This window comes from Rhinolophus sinicus, linkage group LG03, assembly GCF_036562045.2.
Source record: "Rhinolophus sinicus isolate RSC01 linkage group LG03, ASM3656204v1, whole genome shotgun sequence".
In the NCBI taxonomy this organism is placed as follows: domain Eukaryota; kingdom Metazoa; phylum Chordata; class Mammalia; order Chiroptera; family Rhinolophidae; genus Rhinolophus; species Rhinolophus sinicus.
In genome coordinates, this window is record NC_133753.1 from 136,688,280 (window position 1) to 136,704,875 (window position 16,596).

Consider the following 16,596-nt stretch of genomic DNA (forward strand, 5'->3'; position numbering starts at 1 on the left):
ATGTATATGAGTAAGTTTATGAAGATGCTGACACATTCAACACATCAGAAAAGGATATAATTGAAAATAACTGATGATGGATTCTCCAGCTACATTATGAAATACTAGTTAAAGTACATTACATGGTTTTGTATATGAAACATAATGTAGTGTATACTACTTTGTCCACATACATTACAGATACTGGTTACCAATTGGCTATCCAGTTAATGGGCAGGTTCTACATCTCACACTCTAGAGACAATGCCAGTCAAAAAAACAAAAAAAAACAAAAAAAGCCTCCAAACAACAACAAAACCCAAACAACAACAATAAAAACCAAGTGAAAAACAAGATAATGGTACATTGTGCTAAGGACTCCAAAGGTTGATATGACAGGGAACAACTCATGGGGTGAGGGCAACAGGAGGGACAGCTGCTAAGATTTGTCCGAGAGGGTCTCTATGAGGAGGTGGCATTTGTTTTTTGAGCTGAGAGGGGAGAAGGCTGACTGTTCCTTTTGTTATTAGCAGACCTTTTCCTAAATTTTTCTAAGGCCCTGTCAGACCCATGTACCAGGTCCACAGGATTTCTGATTAAATAGTTTGTTGTTGGTGTAATATGGCATTTAGAAAGGAAACTTGAACTGAAAGAACCTGTGAGTCCTTCTTTGTATTTGTAACTAATTTCATGTTCTGCTACTATGATTCTCTCTCTTCTGGAACATTACAGGTGAGTATGGTGACAAGAACCTGGATGGGGATTGGGGAGCTGTGTTCTTGTTCAGCTCTGCTGCTGCTACTGTCTTCCTAACATATACATTCTCAGAACGTTGTTTTCTCATCTAAAATGGCATACAACTGGCTCTCTACATTTCTATCCAGCTCCAAAACAATTATCCTTCTAATAGGATAGCCTAACAGGGAAGTCTGTGAATGCATCTTGGTATATAAAAGTGATAAATTCACTAGCAGACACTGCACAGCAGTTCTCCTGGGAGAATGAGAAAAGGGTATTAATTGAAATTATTGTGAAAGGTGACCAAAAAGTGGGGGAAAACATCATTGAAAAATAAATTTGAAGTAATTTGAAAATATTTAAACTTGCATGATTATCTAGAACTGGAATTTTAATGTTTTCTGTAGGACTTTCATTAAGTATTGCATTCTCTGTAATTCGATATTTGTGTATTAATTCAGTGAATATTTTTTAAGAGCATGTTGGATATAAACCATCAAGTTCAATTTTAGGGGAACCAACACATTGCTGACTTTAGGGGGAAAGTATTTCCTGGTGGCTGAGCATCATTCTTTCGTTTATTGTTTCTGTTTTATCCCACAAATTTGAAGCAGCTTACAATGATGCATATGCCAGTAGGAATGAATAAACAGTCGGGATGAAAGAAAATACAGATGGAATGGAAAGCAATGTTAGATCAGTGATCAGCAAGCAACAGAATTCCACAAAGCTCTTAAAGTTCAGGTGAAATTTTGGTTCTGATCTTAGTAGCGGCCAAAGAAAAATAAGAAACTCCATGTCCATCAAAAGAGAAGTATGTAAACTCTTCAGGAGAGGCAACAACTCTCCTAGAATTCACATCTTAAAGAAATTGCGTGGCACTTTTGTATGGGGGATACTGGTTGATGATGATGTTTTCTGAGTACTTTCTATGTGCTAGGCATGGTTGTTAGTTTTTTATAAGCTTTTTCTTACATAATCTTCGCAGCAACTCTATGAGCTAGGAACTATCATGTTATTGATGGCAAAACTAAGGGTTAGAGAATCCAATCAACTTTGCAGGTCACAGTAACAGTTAGAGGTGGGGCCTGAACAATTGCAGAGCCTTCCTCTTCATCAGTAGGTTCCAATTCCCCTGTGCAGTTCTCCCTGCCTTTTCTAGCAGAGAGCAAGATCATAAACAACAAGCCAGCAACAAAGACAGCATTAGGTTTCACAATGCTGATGCTTATAACATCTCTCAGGGTAAGCCTGGGGCAGCACGGTGAAGGGATTCAGGGGAAGAATTTTTGCTACAAATGGAGAATGATTAAGTCATATACTTAGCTTAGTAATTGTTTTTGTTGGTTGAGGGTTAAAATCTACTGTATCTTAATGATTCGATGGAATATACTTCACGAATAATCTTTGCAAAATACAGTTTCTCTCAATGTGGTCTTGATGAAATTGATCAGGCAAGAGTCTGTAGTTACTGTTTCTTGATTTAAGGGCAGATTAATTGAGGCAGGAAAGCTTAATGGGTATTGTTCTGGGTGAAGGTGTCTAGACCTTTGTTAATTCTCTTGTCCGCTTCTTCCTAACTGTGAGATTCTGGAGGAGGTACTCAGTATCTCTATACCTCAGTTTCTTTATCCATAAAATAGGGAATAATAATAGTATTTACCTTATAAGCTTATGTAAACATTAAAAAAGATAACGTATGTAAAATCTAGAGCTGGGTAAATTGTAAGGTCTGCAAGCTAGTGTTGCTTTTTTCCCTCACTTCTTCTCGTGCTTGGCTTACTTCTTCCCAGATTTCCTTCCTTACCCACTTTCCCCTCCTTGATTTTCTTTCTCCCTAACTTCTTCCTCTCACCCTTCTTCCCTCTCATCAACTTCCCATTTTAATCTTCCCTCTGCTCTCCCCCCTCATCTCAGTTCATCCTCTGATGTTCAGATGAGCACGTAGCTTGAGCTGACACTGTGTCATGAGCCTGAGCTCTTCCCAAGTGGACAGAGCCATCAACGCAGGAAAGCAACACAAGTGGGAACAAGCCCAACAAGAACTATTGGGGAGACAAAGAACCTACAGGGCTGTGAGTGTAGGACCTTCAGAAGTGAGTAAACAGTTAACTATGCTTGGGGGCATTCATGCAGGAAGTGACATTTCTCTGGGTCTTCAGAAAGATAAAGAATGGGTGAAATTGAAAAGAAGGGGTAGGGATGACAGGCATAGCACTCATGATTATCAAGATGTGTACATGTGAAAGAGTCAAGTGATTTAATATACTTGGAGGGTAGGAGGTTTACACGATGCAGGAAATGATGATAACAGTGGTTTAGGGACAGATTTTGAAACCTACTCCAATTACATTGAACTCTAATTGCAATCTTCTAAGTGGATGCTAGAGACTGACTCTTAATGTTTGTTTGTTATTTTCCAAAATAGAAAATGCTTAACAAACTGATTTGAAAAGTAAACCAGGAGATATTTTTCTTCTAGTTTATTGAACCAGAATATTATAATGTTTACTACACCTGATGATATTTCCTTTGACTTGGGAACTAGTTTATTTCATCGACCTTTTTGAATTCAGATTATAAATGATATGTCATAATTATACTTAATATCTTCAGTTTACCACCATAGTATATGTTTTTCTTTGTGATCTTTTGATATTTTTGGTCCCTGACTGAAAAGTTGAGAATATTTATTGTTATTCACTATATTTTTTCATAGTTATAGAAACTGTCTCCATATTTGTTCTGCAAACATAAATTTTTCTTCAGTTTTATTTCTTGCCCTGGCACTGGAACTATGCTTGAGCTAATGAAATATTGATTTTCACTTACCTCAGTGTCTAAGTTTGTCTGACCTTTTTTCTAATGTTAAAAACAAAAGATATTTGGCCATTAGGCAAAAGTGAATCAAGATCATAGAAAAGCAATGTAACATATAGGTTATAATAAACTATAGTTGCTATCCGGAGATCGCATACTATTTAGTCAAAGACAATAACTGCAGCTGTATTTTGAAAACTGTGAAGAAAGAATTAATTGTAATTAATTGTAAATTAACTGTAATTAATTTATTATATTCTGTAGTAAATTGTTAGTGATAGCTTCCAATTAATCATATCTCTCTATATGAGTATCCTACTCTGACTTTGATCTTGACCATGTGATTTGCCTTGAACAATAGGATTAGCAAAGTGTCACAAGCAGAGCTTTGAAAAGCACGTGACCATTGGGGTTGTGTTTCGCTTGCTGCTTTTAGGACCCAGGTGCTGTGTGTCTTAAGCCCTGGCTAGCCTGCTGGAGACCTGTGGCTCAGCCAACACCTGACAACAACATATACAAGTGAGGTCATCTTGGACCATCCAGTCCCAGCTGAAAATCTATCTGATTGCAGCTGCATGAGTAAGTCCAGCAAAGTAACTGTCTGGTGAAACTCAGCCCAAATTGCCAACACACTGAATTTTGAGGTACTAAGGTGATTGTAGTTTTAAACCACTAAATTAGAGAGGCTTGTTACACCATAATACTGATATGATACTCCTTTACATGTTATCTCATCTATAACGTATACGCATATATACATATATCAGAATTGAGGCTAGATTAAGTATTCAAATGCTTTAGTGGAATAATACTTAACTACTTAAGATATTGTGAAAAATAGAGTTTCAAAAAGTATAAACTTACTAAATAAAGCGCTTGACATTGGAAAATATCTTGTCTAATTAATATTTATTTATTATTTACAATCTCACCTATTTACAGAATATATTTGAAGCATTTATAGTGTTACATCATGCATACCCAAGGTAATAGGAAGCACACAAATTAATTGAAGAATGAAACTTTTTTTCTTCCATAGGGAAAATTTATGACATGGACCTTAATTACAGATAATAGATGTTTGACTATTATTGTGAAAAAGTTACAAAAATATTATTCTAATGATCCTTTCTTATATTATCTCTTGACAAATGCTCAACACATAGGATCAAATCTTAAATCAGCTCAAGACTTCCTTAGAGGGACCAGGTAATAGATGTGATGATTTCTGTATGAGTCAAAGAGCTTGGTCAGACAAAAAATATTCATCTCTAGTCTTCCCAACACCTCACCTGGTTTCTGTCAGGCATTCGTCACTTGAAAAGTGTGTGCAGTAGGGAGGGATGTATTTATTGAGCACCTACTTGTGCTAGACCCAGCAGGAAGCATTGGAAGGACTATGGTGAGTGAATCAGCCATGGCCCCTGCCCTTGTGTTCCTTAAATAATTGTGGAGACAGGCTTGAATCAAACAGTCACCCAATCTATAACCATCCAGGGGGGTCAAAGCTGCAAAGCTGAAATAGAAGGGACCTAACATACTTTCAAGAGACAGAAGGCTCCCCTGTGAGAACTGGGATCTGCTGGGTGAGGCAGTGCCACCAGGTGAAGGGAGGGATGGTTGGGGACAGCACAATTGGCAAGAGCCATTAACAAAGGTGTGAAACAGCAGGACCGCCAGAGCAGTCAGGGATCTGTAGGCAGGAGAGTGTGCCTGGTAAATAGAGAGTGAAAGAGTGTGGGGTGAGAGGAAGCTGTGGCCATCGTGCCTTCCTCACACTCATTTCCTGCACCCAGGGAAACTCCATCAAAACATTTTTCTGTTCTTTTATATGTCTTTCATATTTTCTCCATTGAGCATGTAATACTTCTGTATTGAAAAAAAAACACGTTGTTTGCAAAAGGTAGCCCCATGAAATAGCTTATAAAGATGTGTCACTTTTCTAATTTTTCATGCCTTTGTTTCTTGTACTTAATGTCCTACTCAGCTCAGTACTTAATTTAACATTTTAATTAAATCAGTAAGAGATGGAAGAACACACAGATATAATAGAACAAACACGTTGTGAAATGTGGTTATCCAAATGCTTCTTGACAAGCAAGAGTTATGTGTCCTGCCCAGAATGTTATATGCCATCTCTACCAATATTAATAACATTGCAGGGTGTTACTCAGGCTCTCTTTTTCAATTCTGGTGATTGTGCAGTGAGAGAATTTTTGTTGCTGTTAATTCTCTATTGAATCATCACAAATCTTTGCCTTTTCAGGTTGAATTTGACTTGGGAAAAGAACTAAAAATCATTTGAAACAAAATTTGAAAAGGAAAATAGATGATTGCACTGAAAAAATGACAATTATATTGAAAAATAAAGCATAAGGTAACAAGATTAATTTCTTATGTGGCTCATAAACCAAAGATTAAGAAATGCTAAATAATTTTTGAGTAATGGCATAACTGGAATAAGGATAGAACCCTCCCCATCACCCAGGGCGACTATTTCAAGAAACAACACATTATGTAATTATGAATACTGGAATGCATGTTTAAAAAAATCACTTTACTTCATTTAATGAGACTTATATATTCATTCATTCCCTTAGTGAATATTTATTGAATGTCTACTATGGGACCAGCTTTATTCTAGGTGCTTAGAATATATCAATGAATAAAATAGGCAGAGATCCCTGCCTTAGGGGATTTTCGTTTCAGTGTAGTATAAAGAGATAAAAAGTAAATTAAATTAAATAAGTAAGTCATAAGTATATTAGAAATGGTAACAACTATGACAAAGAAGAACAAGTGAAGCCGAGTAAGGGGTTTGGGAATGTACCCAGACCTATGTACCTAATGTTAAAAACCAAAAATGAGACCTAAATCGTAGTAAATAATGAGCTTTACTTAAAAATTTTCTCTTTATCATTACAAAGCCTGACCTTGTTTGCCCTGTTCCATTTCATGATCACAACCTTGGCCACTAATTAGTTTAATTCTGGGGTAATACTGTCAACTTTCAAATTTTATGATCCAGTAGGTAAGGCAAAAAAAAGTCCTTGGCATGGAAAGGTGGCCACATGAATAGAACCAGCTCTACTGAATCAAACCCAGTCCTTTAAACTATGTTTTCTGGAGCTCACTCTGGCTGTATTAATAATTCTGTCTATCACGTGGTCAGTCCTGCCCCTTCTCTCTTGCTCTTATTTGCTGTGTCTTAGATCTGAGACTTATGTGTGAGATCTAAAGAAAGGTGAGAAAAGCGGCATTTCCTTCCTTGTTTTTAGAGGCAACCCTTTGACAACATCAAGGCCTGGACAAGCAACTGTGTTTGTTCTCCCCAAAATGTACAAGAGCATTTCAGGAGGGCGAAGGGAAATAATGGACACCAAATTTGGCCCCCAGCAGTTGGCCAAGCTGGGTTGAGTATAGACACATGCCTGGAAGCCAGAGCCCATCGAATCCCCCATCTTCCAGCCCCTGCTTGGATGCTTTTAATCATGGTACTTCCTGCTATGCACGGCATCTGTTTTGTGGAAACTTAGAGGGAAGTCCTGCCTCCCTGGTACTTACACCATTGAACTTATACCACTGGTTCTGTTTGGAGGGAGAAATAGAAGCATTGAAGTCAGACAGACCTAGACTTTCATCTCTCTTCTGCCATTTAACCCTCGTCAAGATACTTACCGCTTCTAAGAACAACCCACCCCATCTGCAAAATAGGGATAATTATGCCTGCTTCTCAGAGTTGGTGTAGGGAGTACGGGAAATAATGAGCGTGAAGAGCTTATCCTAATGCCTGGCTCCTCACTTGGTGTCTGTTCCTTTCCTTCAGCTCCAGAGAACTAGTTGGTTTCCTCTTCTGTGATGCTGTGCCTCAGATATGTGAAGGCAGCGCTCACATTTGTTTCCTTACAACAAATGGAAGCATCAGTATGTTTTTATTAAATAAATACACAGAACAAGCAGAGCAGGCATGTATTCATCTGCTAGGGCTTCCAGAACAAAGTACCACAAAGTGGGAGGTTTAAATGACAGAAACTTATTTTTCTCATAATTCCAGAGGCTACGAGTCTCAGATCAAGGTGTTGGCAGGTTTAGTTTCTTCCAAGACCTCTCTCTTCTTGGCTTGTAGAAGGCTGCCTTCTCCCTGTATCTTCACATCATCTTCCCTCTGTACGTTTCTGTGTCCTAGTTGCCTCTTCCTATAAGGACACCAGTATATTGGATTAGGGTTCACCTAAAGACCTTATTTTAGCTTAATTACCTCTTTAGAGACTCTATCTCTAAATACAGTCTCATTTTAAGGTACTTGTGGTTGGAACTTCAACATATGAGTGTTGGGGTGAGGGAAACACAATTCAGCTCATAAAAAGATGTCACAGGAAAACCCAGATGTATAAGGTAGTTGAGTTGAAGTGACAAGCTGGACACGATCCATTTATTGCTTGTTCTTTGTTGATCAATGAATAAATAAACAAATGAAACCATATGCATTCTTGTTTTTGTTTTTATTTTGCTTGTTCTTCCAATTTCTGAGCATTGGAAGAATAATTTTGACTGAAACAAAATGTAATCTAAAAACAAAACCAATCCATTTTTTAATTGGATTATTTGTTTTTCTTGTTGAGTTGTATGAGTTCTTTATATATTTTGGTTATTAGCCCCTTATCAGAGGTATTATTTGCAAATATCTTCTCATAGTCAGTAGGTTGTCTTTTTGTTTTGTTGATGGTTTCTTTTGTTGTACAGAAGCTTTTTAGTTTGATATAGTCCCATTCACTTATTTTGCTTTTCTTCTCTTGCCTTTGGGATCAAATTCATATAATCCTCTCTGAGACTGAGGTCCATAAGTTTAGTACCTGTGTTTCCTTCTATGTTTTTTTTTTTTTTTGGTTTGTTTCAGGTCTTATATTTCCATCTTTGATCCATTTTGAGTGAATTTTTGTGTGTGGAATGCATTCTAATTCTTGATTGCTAATTATTACTAAAGGATATTCAAAGAGAGATTTTATGGTTTAACTATAACCTGTTCTATGTGAAGTGATATCTTTGATGTACAGATGAAAGCACTTTTAAGTTCAAATAAATGAAGACATGCAGAAGGTGAAAATCATGAAGTAATGTAAGAAGAGAAGGAAAAAATTGGGATAAATATCTTTGAGGTCTCTAAAATCTCTTTAGATTTTATTGAATAATTTGACTGAGTGGTTTAGTCATCACAAAATCCAGATAGCAGGCTTATGTATTTGTGGGAAATAATATAGTATGTAAATTCAACAAACATAGGAGTTACGCATTTGCTTTCTTATAAAGTGTAGGATAATACTCTACTTTCAGCATATATGTCATAAATGATAGTGTTGAAAGGAGCAAGGATTGCAAATACTGTAGGGTCATTTTAAAGGCAAAACATCAGAATGCAGTTTTGGAATCTTTCTGGTATTTAATCAAGCAAGTACTACATTTCAGAGCATATGGTCTACAGACATCCAATCACTGGTGTAGTGACATACATTCTCAAAATAGATATGGCTCTAATGTTAATTTATTTCAAACAATTATCATCTTTGGGAAATTCTATATTCCACTATGAAAATTAATGTTTAATTAAATAAAATAGGTATGTGTATTGTATATTAGCTTCCTGTGTTGTAAAGAAATAGATTCTTACCTCAATATGTAACTTAAATAGTAAATTTTAAACAAATTGTATTAAAATGGAACTAATATGGACAGAATACAGAAGAAATATGTTATATATTTTCTTCATAAAAAATACTGGAAGTGCTTTTGAAAGGCTGTTTTGGAATAATGCTTAGTGGACTTACTACAAATTTATGACTGCAAATGTGAAATAGACACTCAACACTGCCAGGCAATCCTATTCCTCTTTCTAATAAAGTCACTTCCTCTTAGATGTATTTTCATTCTTCTTCTCAACCTCCAGAAATCTCTCCTAGTTGATCATTTCTCCAAATACTTACAGATAAAACAAAACAAATACACTTAGACAAGGTCTATTTTGTCTTCCCACTACCAAAATATGCCAACCTATACCTTTGGCTGACCATCCTCTTATGATGGCGCATATATTGCTACTTCACCTAAAGCCACAGCTGCCATTTCGGCCCTGGATCCCATCCACTGCTCAGAGACTATTGCAATGATCTCTTTTCCCTCCGGTTCCTGGATTTATTTATTTTTCCTTTTTACTGTATCATTCCCATTTGACATATAAGCATGTATATTAATACCACTTATTTATAAATAAAGGAGCAAAATTCCTTTTTTCAATTTGTGTCATCCTTTAGCTACTCCTCCATTTTCTTCTCACCTAAAGTGTTTCTTCTTGTTTTAGGCTTTTCTTCACCTCATACCGTCTCAATCCAGTACAATAGATTTTTATTCTTACTACTCCACTGAAATGGCTTCTATGAAGGTCAACATTTTTCCAAAGCTAAAGGTAATAATAATAATAATAGTAACAACAATAATAATAGCACCTTTATAATGCTTACCATGTGTCAGGCACTATTCTAAGTGCTGAATTTATATTAACACATTTATTCTTACAACCACCTATATAAAGTAGGTACCATTATAACATACATTTTATAAATGAGGACACTGGAAGCTTCAATAACTTCACAACGTTCTCACTGTGGGTAAGTGGTAGAGCCGGGATTTGAACCTGAAGCAGTGTGGTTCAGGATTTCTCCTCTGAACCACTACCCTCTTCTTTGTCAATACCGTACTTCCTGTCTCAGCAGGCACTTAACATGACTGACAGCATCCGACATGAACCACTTCATCTTTAGGATTCTCTGAACCATACACAGTTTTAAACTATATTTTAGTCAAAAATTAGTTGTAACTTCTTGCTTTTGGGCTATTCTTTCTGAGTCTCATTTGCTGGCTCCTCCTCCTCTAGCAGCCCTTCGGAGGTTGTAGTTCTCCAGAGCTCTGCCCTCAGCCCTCTTTTTTACTCTCACCCTGGGCTCAGAGCTTAAGACACCATCTCTCCACTGCTGACTCTCAAATGCTCATTTCTAGGCTCGTCTTCTTCCATGAGCTCCAGACTCACTTAGTCAATGGCCTACCTGACTTCTTTGATTTCTGAGAGGCATCTCAAACTTAACATTGGCCAAGATAAAACTACTGATTCCTCCCTCTACCCACCCCTGCAAAAATCCCCTTCCTACAAGTCTTTCAAGTCTCAGTTAATGACAGAAAGGTCATGGAAAAATGCCTAACTATATCTGGTTAAAATTGAACAGATTCTCTTTGGAGTATTTTGGATTCCTACAGTCAATTTTTGGATAGGTGCTCAAAGCCTATGGGAGTGTTCTGGTAAGAGAGTTAGTGCACATAACTCAGGAGCTGGTTTGCTGTTGCACATGGTCCAGCCATCTACATGCTGCAGATCCTGTGAAACTATGTCCTTAGCCATAGCATCACTGCAAAGTTAGAGGGGACTGGGAATCAAAAGCTGAGAGTAGCTTTTGAGGTGGTAAGAATGTTTTAGCATCACTTTGAGTCCTTTGTTTAATCCATACATTTTGAATCAGATTTTCCCATTTTATAAAGTGACTTCTATTTTATAAAGACAGTCTGACAGGCAGAAAGTATGTGCTTTCCCACACAAATCTGTCAGTTCACTCTCTTTATGCACCACCCCCACCTATGGTTCAAATTTGAAAACTTTCTGAAGCAGAGAATGCTAGTCAGGTGGAGGCAGTTTGACAAAAACATTAAAGTGAAAATTCGCCTTAAACCTACATTTATCTGGAATCCTAAACTGCGTGTAGGTAACTGCTGGATAAAGAGCTCTGAGGCCCCAGGTTGGGTACACAAACAGGATAGTACTCTTAAATTTGTGTATATGATCCTTAAATCCTTTTCTCCTTCATGTATTTGCCATGGAAGAATGCCTCAGAAAACCCTTATTTGTACATTGCTGCATGGCTTTGTTCCAAAAGATCAGACCTTGTTATAATCCAAATTCTTTCTTGGAAACCAAAAGTATAATCTTGCTCTGATTGGCAAATTCTGCCTCTCCTGAAGAAGCCCAGTGATGTTGTCAATGAAAAGAAGTGACAAACATTTCACATGCAAAGAGGTGTTTTTCTTGCAAACCTCAGGATGGATGTCATTTCTTAAAGGAAAAGTATTTTCTCTTCTGAAATACACTTAATGGATCTTCAGGGATATCTAAACTTTGGGAAAAACCTGCAATGAGACTAAGCTCATAAATCTTGTTTATAGTTGTTCTTTTCTAAACCAGTGGATTAGAAAAATCAAACTTTTACATATTCTATTTCCCCAATTTTTTAAAGAAGAGAGGCTAGTTTAGCTCTATTTTTTAATTTGTATAGTTAATACATGCACATGGTACTTCGCTCAAAAGGTACTAAATGACACAGTGAAAATTCTCTTTCCTATACTGCATTTTATTACCTAGTTCTTTCAACTTCTAGGCATGTACAATACTGTACTCTAAACTCTTAAAGTAGCACTAACATAAATCACTAAAACTCTGAATATACTTTATGCTTTTAGAAGCACATATACTGTGATTATATAACTAATGATATTGATTGAGGATAATAATAGACATTAAAAGAAAAATTTTAGCTCTTAATAAGTATTTCTTTCATTTTCTTATGTTTCCATAATGTTTATTGTATCTTATATGTTCTCTGCTAAGTATCTCATTTCATTGATTCTAAGATAAACTTTTTATTTCACATTTTAACATTTCAGAAATTAAAATGTTTCTTATAATTTTTGGCATCTTACAATTATTTGGCAGTTTTTATTTCTTAATGGCACACTAAATAAATAACTGTGTATCTTAGATTAGATGGAATATATTTTGACTTATTCTTTCTTGAAAAAATGATACAATAAGTGAGGAGGGGATTGCTAGGTCTTTTTTTAGACCTCCAAATAAAAATTAAAATCATTTTAAAGTTACTCCTAATCATGAGTTACTTTTAGACTTTGGGCTATGGTATGATGTATATAACTATCATTTTTTAAATTAAATATACCATGTTTCCCCCAAAATAAGACCTAGCCGGACAATCAGCTCTAATGCGTCTTTTGGAGCAAAAATTAATATAAGACCCAAGGTGCAGAAATGGTATCGTCACCTGTATTGACATATGGACAGGAGATTTTTTTCCCCATGAGACATTATAGATGGGAATCCAGTTAATAGTGTTCTACAGTGTTATTTTAAATCATTTGTTTTTAAAATGTTTGGCCTGGCAGGTACTGAGGTACAAGAAAGACCAATAAATCAGATATGATGCTTCCTCAGAGCTTTGGTGTATTAATATAAATAAGCAGTGTGCAAATAGCTAGAAAAACAAGTTAAAGAGGTAACAGTGCCATACAAGGTACAGCAATGAAGAGAAAGACATGACATGCATCAGAGAAAGATAAGGAAAACTTCATGAAGAAAGTATTCCTATAAAACTGATTAAAAATTAACAGGAAGTTAATGAGTTATTTGGTCTCGATTATTGGAAAAACCATTTCGTTGACGTTTCAGGTTCAAATTAGTTGAAATAGACCCCTTTCCAAGATAATAATGGTATTTTCTGTATGTATAGTTTTAAGTAAGAAGTTCTGTCTCTACAAAAATGCTTTCTCATCTTGTTATTTGACGAGTATGACAAGTTAACAGAAGTGAAATTGCTCAAGGGTTTGAGAGTGTCAGGTATGTGAGCAGCACCTGAGATTAACCAACTATAAACTAAGCTGAAAATAGATTTTTGGTGTGGTGTGAAGTGCAGGATTTCAGACTTGGTCATCCCATGTGCCACGGCTGTGGTAGAAAGTTTGTGGGACTCGGTACTTCCCATTTATTTCAAACCTTTGTTCTTCACTTGCCAGTGAATGGAATGCACCTTATGGTCACAGTTCCCAGTTTCGTCCAGAATCAGCAACCAGCTCCTCTATTCTTCTCCTTGTTTTCTTTTAAGAAGGCATCACAATCCTAGCTACTGTAAAAACAGGTGCAAAATAGACAATAAACATTTCCATTGGCATTTAAGTGACCATTTGAACAAAGATTTATTGACCATAGGAGATTTATACCTTGCATATTTTTTTAAATTAAAAAGGTCAGACAACTTTAATTTTAGTCAGAACCTTCAACATCTGAACATGTTTTAGGACCTTATTTTTGGCAGATTGTAAAGTGTCTTCAAAAGAATCTTCCATATTATACCATGAATGGATGTCTTGTTTTTCCCCTTAAAAAAATAATATGTGCTCTCACATAGAGCCTACTACTGGGGAAGAGGTGTTGTTTCTCTGAGATCTTAAGATAAGGAGTCCCAAGGACATATCCTTGGATTTCAGAAACTTAAAGAGACATAATTGACAGCAGAAATCTGAAGTCGGGTGCTATTGCAGTAAATCTTATCACCCACCATAGGATAGAATAAAAAGTCCTTTTAAACGCTCAGCTTGATCATAAGAACGTCTAACTTTTGACTGAATGTAGTTCAGCTTAGCCAAGTGTGATCTTGCGAGCAAGCCAGACGGAGAAATTTAGTAATAAAATTGATGTGTTCCATGCTACATTTATTGTCATCTGCTACCATCTGGATGTCTGGATGTCTGCTTTACCCATGCATGTGTTTAGGGTTCTGCTAGTGGCTATTAAAAACAAACAAACAAACAAACAAAAACACCTCAAAAGTGTCAATAGAAATTTATTTCTCACTCACAGAACATCTAGTGTGTGTGTTTCTGAGCTTTCCTGGAATCCAGGTTTTCCATTTGGACTGTGATATTTGCTCGGGGTCTCGGAGTCCTCTGTGTTCAGGCAGAAAGAGAAAGATAAAGGATAGAGAAGACACAGCCTTCTTTCATTCACTTTGGCTAGTAACAGACACACACATCTCTTATACTTACATTCCACTTTTAAGATATGGCCCCATCTAGATGTAAAGGTTGCTGGAAAATGTAACTGGCTGGGCAACTGCTTTTCAGAAAAACACAAAGAAAGAGTGGGTAAGTTTGCTGGATTCACAGGATCTGTAATATAGCAGAGGTTCCACAAATTTTCTTAGAGAATAAGCTGCCTGCGCAGTGAAAGTTAGTTGATCACCCTAGGTTAGAGAAAATGGTGTGAAAATCCCAGTGGTAATTTGTTTTTGCACAACTGTGTTGATTTGGGGGAAATGTTTCATGCCCACTAGCTGAGTGTTAAGAATTCCTTGAGAGAGACAACTTAGGGTATCACAGTAACAGACACTCAACCAGTCTACCACACACAAGTTAACGATTTACAGTACTTGTTATAGCAGAGTCTGTGAATGGTTTCTCTTGGGTGATTCTGTGAATCCAGTAAAGCTAACTACTATGTTTTTTATCTTTTGTTTTAATTTTGCATATTCTCCTTCTAAAAGGAAATGGGAATTTATGCAAAAGTACTTCTGACTTGTTTTTCTTGTCTGCAAACATTTGAGCTGATGAAGTATTGATATAAGGAAAGTCTTCTGACAAAGGTATTAACATACAGCAGAATGTAATGACTAAGAACTGTTGGACTGAGAGACGCAAGGTAGGTATGTAAGAAATAGCTCCCTCGTTAGTCAGTAAATTTGTCTTCTGATCTTATTTTCTGCCTATGTGTGTGACCCTAGGCAAGTTTTCACCATCCTCAACTGGTGTAAAGTTAGACTTGAACACTATCTGACTCTTTCTGTACTATTTCCCCCCCCCAATCTTAGTTTAAAGACTCTGGAATTGATAGGGAATGAAGTCATATTCTAAGGAGTTCATTATGTAAGGCATAGCCTGAAGGGTTAAGAGTAAAGAGAATATGGTTGGCATATCAGTCACTTTGCTTGGTGAGCAAAAAAGTCCCCATCTTCTGAGAATTTGTATTCAGAGAAAAAGATATTTAAAGTAAAAGTGAATCTGATAGTGAACTTATTATCATCTGCCAGTTTTTTTTTGGGGGGGGGCTTTTAGAATTTTATTGGGCCTCTTAGCATTGTAAATTGACTCTAGCTTGTATTGTTCTTATTTTTCCATTGATACTCTACTCTTCCTTGCTTTTGCTTAAAGAGTGCATCCTCCTATATTGGGAAGTAGGTGGGTTTTTGTTTTTTGTTTTTGGTGTTAGGAGAAACCTAAGTGGTCAAGACTGAATGTGTTGAATGTATACCCCTGAATTCAGGATGATCTATGGGAGCAGCTGAGACTCCTGAAGGTAAAATGTCATTGATCTCAGAGTGTATGTTGATTAGTTCAGACTTTGGTAAATTTGTAAATATACTAAAATTGTCCGTATCAGGTAACGCTCATATGTTTGGCACCGACTGGTTTTACAATGAAAGCAATTTTACTTCTGTTGAATACCACTTTTCTTTTGTAATTCTTTTGAATGTCATGTTAAGTATTTTAATTTTTACAATGTAGCATCTATCACATAGTAGATACTGAACAATAGGTAGCTACTTATTGTTTCTACCTATTAATATTTTTTCTGGATTTTCATCCTTTCAAGGTTGTATTGATTCTTTTGGATCTTTCCAGCCCTTGCTAAGATCCCTTTACAAATATTCATTAGCATCCACTGTGTGTGAAGGACCTTATTATAGGTATTTGTGCATATTATGACTCATAAGAAAAAGCATCAGATGGTGCAAAAAGGAAAGGTGTCTGGATATGGGTGATTTACCAGTTGTTAGCAAGGCCAGCTTTCCTTAATGATAGATGGCATCCCTGGTATGAAGTTGATTTGATGCAAAGGCTGCTGCAATGCCTTATCTAGTCTACAAACTTTACAAGCTGCATAGGTCTTTGAGATTCCAATGTAATATTCCATCCCCTTTGCTTTGTCCTTTTAAAATCTATTACTGGCTTGTGTTTGAGCCATAACACATTAAACTTGCTGGTACTCATTAACAGCTTGCTGTGAATTATTTTGTGAGGTTGTTCTGCGCCAGTTAGTAAGGTGTGTCAACGCCTGGGACCTAGCTGGAGGGAGCTGCCTTGACTTTTAGCAAAGGTTCTGGGTTTCCACCTGGTCCTCCT

General features: G+C 36.5%; 1 protein-coding gene across 21 annotated transcripts in view; it reads left to right on the forward strand.

The window, feature by feature from the left end:
• MCTP1 (multiple C2 and transmembrane domain containing 1) overlaps positions 1–16,596 on the forward strand; it is a 490,830-nt gene that overhangs the window by 111,886 nt on the left and 362,348 nt on the right. For 18 of the 21 annotated variants that reach the window (XM_074328730.1, XM_074328722.1, XM_074328714.1 and 15 more), the window contains one exon: positions 9,890–9,994. The exons of 2 other annotated variants lie outside the window; for them this stretch is intronic. In XM_074328730.1, coding sequence (XP_074184831.1) covers positions 9,890–9,994 — 105 coding nt within the window. Of the gene's footprint in view, positions 1–9,889; positions 9,995–14,966; positions 15,116–16,596 lie in introns of those variants that run through there. One more of the 21 variants, XM_074328736.1, reaches the window with a different exon arrangement.